This window comes from Medicago sativa, chromosome 1, assembly GCF_051527215.1.
Source record: "Medicago sativa cultivar Bolivia chromosome 1, Bolivia_mono, whole genome shotgun sequence".
Taxonomy (NCBI): domain Eukaryota; kingdom Viridiplantae; phylum Streptophyta; class Magnoliopsida; order Fabales; family Fabaceae; genus Medicago; species Medicago sativa.
In genome coordinates, this window is record NC_140749.1 from 89668891 (window position 1) to 89674967 (window position 6077).

Genomic DNA, 6077 nt, shown 5'->3' on the forward strand with positions numbered 1-6077 from the left:
ACTTCGATTTAATCTGAATATACTTACTAATTAGTGGTATTATTTTAAAAACCAATACAAGACAAGACAGTTCAACCAGTTGAACCTTGACTCATACATACCTTAATACAATTCAATAATCTTAGAGGTTTGGTTAGAATTCTGTTCCAATTCAAGTTTGAACCATGGGTCAGAAGTCTCACCGGTTCGATAACCAATTTGATTTTAAAAACATGGCTAATTAGAATCACATTAGGATAACAACATAAGAAACACAAGTCATGAGATGTAACCACAGACATTTTTAAAAAACAACAATAAAAAGGCCCACATCATCTCAACCACTACACAGTACACTACTGATAATAAAGATTCACAAACAAACAAACACATCCAACATCCTAACACAAACCTGTCCCACCAAATTACAGTCAAACTACTATACTAACTTAGAAAATGGGACTTAGGTCAAACACAATCCATTTTGCATCTTTTTTCCTTCACTTTTTAACTCTACAATCACTATCATTACATTATTGAACAGCTGCTGGTAGTATTGTCATCACTGAACATGTGTGCTGCAGAGTGATCCTCCGTTGGATAACAAGCATTTGCATAGGAGTAATTTGCAGGAATGTAGTTATTATAATTGTAATAATAGCCAGTGTTAGGAGGAACAAAAGGTGACCTGTGATACATCATCTGAGGCTGTTGCTGCATAGCATGTCTTGCCTGCATGTTCATCAATGAAGATGGATGATTATTGAAACCATTCATGTTCATTAACATAGATGGTGGATATTGGCCAGTAACAAAACCACCATTTGGAATAGATGCAGTGGATCCTGCAGGAAAACCTCCTAAACCATTGGAATTTCCACCTAGAACAGTAGCACTACCAGCACCATTGTTATTGTTCCCATTAAAACCAGCTAAATTCATCATAGCACCAATGTCACTCGCCCTTTTGGATTCTCCAAGGTTGAGACTCTCATTACCAACCAACTGAGCCAATTGAGCATTGTTCAACTTCATACCTGCCATTGTTTTCTGATCAATCCCATTAGCACCTTCCTTCATAACCATGTTCTGATTTGGGTTTCCTTTCTTGCCACTATTTCCATTGCCAGCATTGTTCATCTTAGCTATAATACCTTTCTTCACATTGTTTGCATCTGTTGCTTGCTTTAGCATCTGAAAATGATTGGCTTTCTCCCTGATGAACCGCATCTCTTCATCCTCCTCCTCTTCTTCCTCATCATATTCATAATATTCATCATCCTCTTCGGAACTAAAAGCCGGAAATTTCTGCTGATTTTTGAAGACTTCAAGCCCTTTGACCAGTCCTTGTCTTTGTCCTTTGCTCTTGTCATCTTTGACATTGTTGTTGTTCTTCTGTTTTTGATTCTGATTGTTGTTGGTTTTCTGAGACCAGAGCTCAGCATATTTTCCAGATCTTACTAGTTTCTTGATCAAAGTTGCAGCATCCACACTACCTGAAACTGTTACCTTCTGCTGTTCTGCATCTATTTGAACTTGGTAAACACCTATAGAACAAAAGGGTCAAAATATAAAAATATCCAAGCACGGCAAAAAAAAATTAAAAAAAATTTCAAACCAATGTGATGTTTACATTAACCATATCCATATAGTGTACACTAAGGTATAAAAAAAAAAGATATTTTTAAAAAAAAAGGTAAAAGTTCTAAATCTCAAACCTTTTATAGCCTAAGCTTTCCATTGAAGATTTAAAAAGTAGCATTCATGTTGTCCACTTGTTGCAACAAAACAGTTTCGTATAGACAAAAATGTACCATTTTTTATGTCTCCCTTTAACTCCCATAACTTATAAAAGGAACCCCATCATTGTGAGTAAACTAAACAATGTTACTTACTACACTGAGTTTGAATATGATTCTGAAATTCTAATAAAATGTGCTATATTGTTTTCTGTTCCGTACATTTTAACTTCAAGAAAACAAGGCAAGTTAAGCATCATCATAATATAGACAAAAATGAGTAAGATGAGTGAATAGTGAAAGAAGAAAAAAAGTGACCTTCAATTCTCTGAAGGAGTTTCTTCACTTTCTGCTTACAACCATCACAGTGAATGTTCACTTTGAGAACAAAAGTCTGTAGATGAAATAAACAAAGCAAACAACAAAAAACAAAAACATTCTTAAAAAAAAAGACCAAATATTAGGAAACTAAACTAAAATAATAGAAGAGAGAAGGGGGGTGTTAAAAGAAAAAAAACAAAAAGCATGTTGTTTTAGTTTTATGGATAATGTTAACAAGGGGAGAAAGAGGTACCTGGATTTTAAGGAGCTTAAAGTCTTCTTCTTTAGTCATTGAAACCAAGTTTTTTTCTGTTTGCAAGGAAAAGAATAAGGTAGGTTAAGCTAAGCAAATGGTAAAACTAAAAAAGGTTGCATGTGAGCTTCTACAAGTTATATACTACTAGTAGTAGATAATAGATAGATTCTAGTTTCTCACACTCTCTATGCTGCTGCTATAACTAGCTAGTGGTAGTAGCTAAGCTTCTTGTTCACAGTTCACAAGTCTCAAGCAAGCAAAGCAGTTCTCGAAAGCAAACAAAACAAAGGCACATGGGTGTATCAGCATAAAAATAAATTTTAAAAGGAGAAAGAGTGCAAGGGAAGTGAAAAGGTAGAAGAAAAGAACCAATAAAAAGTAATGCAGTAAGAGAAGGGAAGAGTAATGGAAAAGTCAGAATGAGAATTTTGAATGAGAGAGAGAGGAGAGAGAGAGGGTTTGGTCTGAAATCTGAAGTGATGTGATTTAACGTTAAAATAAATATACTGAGTGAGTGAGTGAGATGAGAGGGAAAAAAACAATAAAAGAACAACAGCGACTTGACATGCCGAATTCATACTCTGTGTACACTTTGTCACATCTCAACGTACTAGTACTCCTCTTTTTTCTTTTTCTTGTGATGTTTCAAACAAAGTTAGGAGTAGTATTTTTTTGGGACAGATTTCAAAACAAAGTTCTATCACCTTAATAATATTTTTAATCAAATCAATACTACAGTATAAAGTTTAAAAGTTGTTTTTTTACAAAAATATGTAGTTTTTTAAAAGTTTAGGCTCGGATATAATGAATAGGAAAAATAATTTAATCACATGAATTAAAATTATTTAATTCAATTTTTATTTGTATCCGGATATTTTATTTGAAGTTGTGGTCAAGTAAATATTTCTCTAAATTAATACTCCCTCCGTTTCAAAATGAATGTCACTTTAGCCAAAAAAAATTATTTTAAAATGAATGTCACTTTACATTTCCAATACAACTTTAATTTTTTTCTTCCAACTTTACCCTCTCCAACTTTTCTCTCACAATTTTCAATGCAACTTTAAGTTTGTCTTTTTCTTATAAAGTAAGGGCAGTTTAGTAAAAATGTTATATCTAATGATTATTTCATTTCATTCTTTAATCTGTGTGCAATTGACTAAAGCGACACTCATTTTAAAACGGAAGAAGTACCATATTATCTCTCGTTTTTTGTTGAAGTTGATTATCTTTTTTTGGTAAGAAGTTGATTATCTAATTGTGGTTAAGTTTCTCAACAATGAATTTTAAAGTTAAGTACGTACTTCGTGCTCCTATAAGAAATGTCTCTCCTTCACACATTTACATAAGAGCAATGATATTTGTACATCTATATGATGACAACTTTGGTGACAACCATGTTTTTCTCTCTTCTTATTGGTCAAAACCAATAGAGAGAGAAAAGGGAAGAGAGATGATAAGAACAACATGTGAGTATGAGAGAGAAAGTTGTCAGAAAATTGTTAAAAAATGGTAGTTCAAATATCATTTCTCTTACGTAAAGAAGCCAACATTTGTGATTTCCTTGTCAATTTCAAACATCATAGATGTGGGTATCGATCCTCCCTACAACCATCTCGAAAATCCGTGTCGCCAAAAGTTTCGTACTCCCTCCGTCGTATAATAGATGACCTATTTGATGATATGCACTATTGATCTAAAGTATTTTGACCATATTTTTCTACTAATATATAAATATAAATAATATCATATAAGATGTTAGATTCATCTCGATGTATATTTTTAAAATATTAAATTTCTACTAATATATAAATATAAATAATATCATATAAGATGTTAGATTCGTCTCGATGTATATTTTTAAAATATTAAATTTTGATAATTTTTTCTAGTAGAGAATTAAAGATATTAAAGATAAAAATTATGCATCGGTATGTGTGACAAGGTCAACTGTGTCAGTTAATATAAGACAGAGTGAGTAATATTTAAGCATGCACCAACATATACTAATCATTGTGAAACATATAACAAAACATGTTTATCAGCTATATAAATAAGAATCTCATTGTTATACCTGAAGTTAGGTCGCGTATCTAGCTAGTTGCTATCTCTCATAATGACATGCAACATTAGCATCCATGTACAAGTTAGCAGGGGAACCCGCTCCTCATGCGAAATCACTGATCAACTCAAGCTCACAAAGATACTTCAGATGTGTTACGTCAACTTCGGTGGCACATTTGTCAGTAAAGATTGTAATGCCCACCAAGCGCAACAAATATATTCATACAGTTTGGTCCCAATTCAGGTGCATCTGATCATCCTCATCTTCCACCTTAGTTGCAATTGCTTCCTAAAGATGACGCCTAAACTATGTCCTCAATAAGTTTAAACCCGAGTGAGCACCGTTTGTGGTTGTCACTAGATCAGTACCTATTAACTCTACCGACAGATCTATTGTCTCGTGTCTATAAACAAGACCGTCGTGGTCCAGAAGACAGTCCCCAACAGGTATATGCAGCAAACAAGACACATAATCAAGTGTCACTGTCGTCTTCCTAATCAGAAGATGGAAGCTAAAAGTCTTCCCGTTCCACCTATTCATAAATGTAGATAGTAACATGTGTCACCTCCATAGCTGACACTCGTCAACTAGTAAAGACCAATGTCGACAATGTACTATCTAAGTCATGACTCCACTAACCTCCTATCATTACCGTTATGCACATTCTTCAGCTTCTCCATATTAATGGCACACTTCAAATCAAGGCAGAATTGTACGAAAAAATGCACATATTACTATAAAGCATAATGCATACCTTACAACTCCCTTCCACATACGCCCGACCACATGACCTTCTTAGCATCTGGGAGGATATCATCATGAGCACCATCATCCTCGTCATGCTCCTAATACTCATGCTCAAGCCCGTGCACATGAGACTGTCTGTGGCCATCACTCATGTTGCCCTTTGCCCCTACTCTTCCTCATCACCCCTTCCACTTCCTGTAACCATTACCGTCTGGTGGATGTTGTCACGGTGGGTACGCCGTGTCTAATATGGTTTTGATGTTGATCCATAATTGAAGCCATTAAATCACATATACAGATAAACTTAAATACATTTTTTATAAAAAGAACATTTTTAGCACATCTTGACACAATTTGAATAATAAAATTTGAACTTACAAGCAATATGGTTCAAATTATGTAATTTGAATGTATTTATCCCAAAAAAAATCAAATTAAAGAACAATAGATCGACGAAATACAATCTTACTTATGTTCAATGTTTGAAAAGATTTAAAATATGATGACTATGATTCTAACAAAAAAAACTTCGAATCATATAACGTACGGTGATTCAAATTTTGGATGGTGTGAAATTAGTTAGGGCACGAATGAAAACTGTTGAGAATAGAGGAGGATTTTCAATTTTATTTATATATAGAACGAGTTTAAACTATATGATTGAAACTTTTTTTTGACAGAGAAACTTTTTTTTTACTTTAAATTAGTATAATCGAAACAAAATAAAAATGGGAGATTAGTCACTTTAGTCCCTAAATAGGAAATGAGTCGTCACTTTAGTCCCTGAAATTGACCAACAAAGTCTACATTCAGGGACTGTTTTGCAATTTCTCTACATTCAAGAATTAAAGTAACTACTCATTTCCTATTCATGGAATTTTCCTACATTTTTTTAGAATTTTTTCTACATTTTTTTAATGGAATTTTCCATGTATTTTTTTTTCCGTTTATACTGTTTTTCCATGTATTT

General features: G+C 33.4%; 1 protein-coding gene across 1 annotated transcript; it reads right to left on the reverse strand.

Annotated features, from left to right (window-relative positions):
• Positions 1–261: 261 nt before the first annotated feature.
• LOC146958919 (Heavy metal transport/detoxification superfamily protein) lies at positions 262–2643 on the reverse strand. The gene is made up of 3 exons (XM_085740419.1): positions 2293–2643; positions 2037–2112; positions 262–1526 (listed from the first exon to the last, which is right to left on the reverse strand). Exons 1-3 carry the CDS (start codon positions 2329–2331, stop codon positions 508–510), a joined length of 1134 nt encoding a protein of 377 aa, XP_085596545.1. The 5' UTR covers positions 2332–2643; the 3' UTR covers positions 262–507.
• Between the last annotated feature and the right edge of the window lie 3434 nt (positions 2644–6077).

Bases quoted from the DNA above. Each gene is read 5' to 3' on its own strand.
- LOC146958919 (XM_085740419.1), bottom strand. From the start codon at position 2,331: ATGACTAAAGAAGAAGACTTTAAGCTCCTTAAAATCCAG. The intron at 2,113-2,292 runs GTACCTCTTTCT...TTTCATCTACAG, and splicing joins TTAAGCTCCTTAAAATCCAG to ACTTTTGTTCTCAAAGTGAA. The intron at 1,527-2,036 runs GTCACTTTTTTT...TTTGTTCTATAG, and splicing joins ACTCCTTCAGAGAATTGAAG to GTGTTTACCAAGTTCAAATA.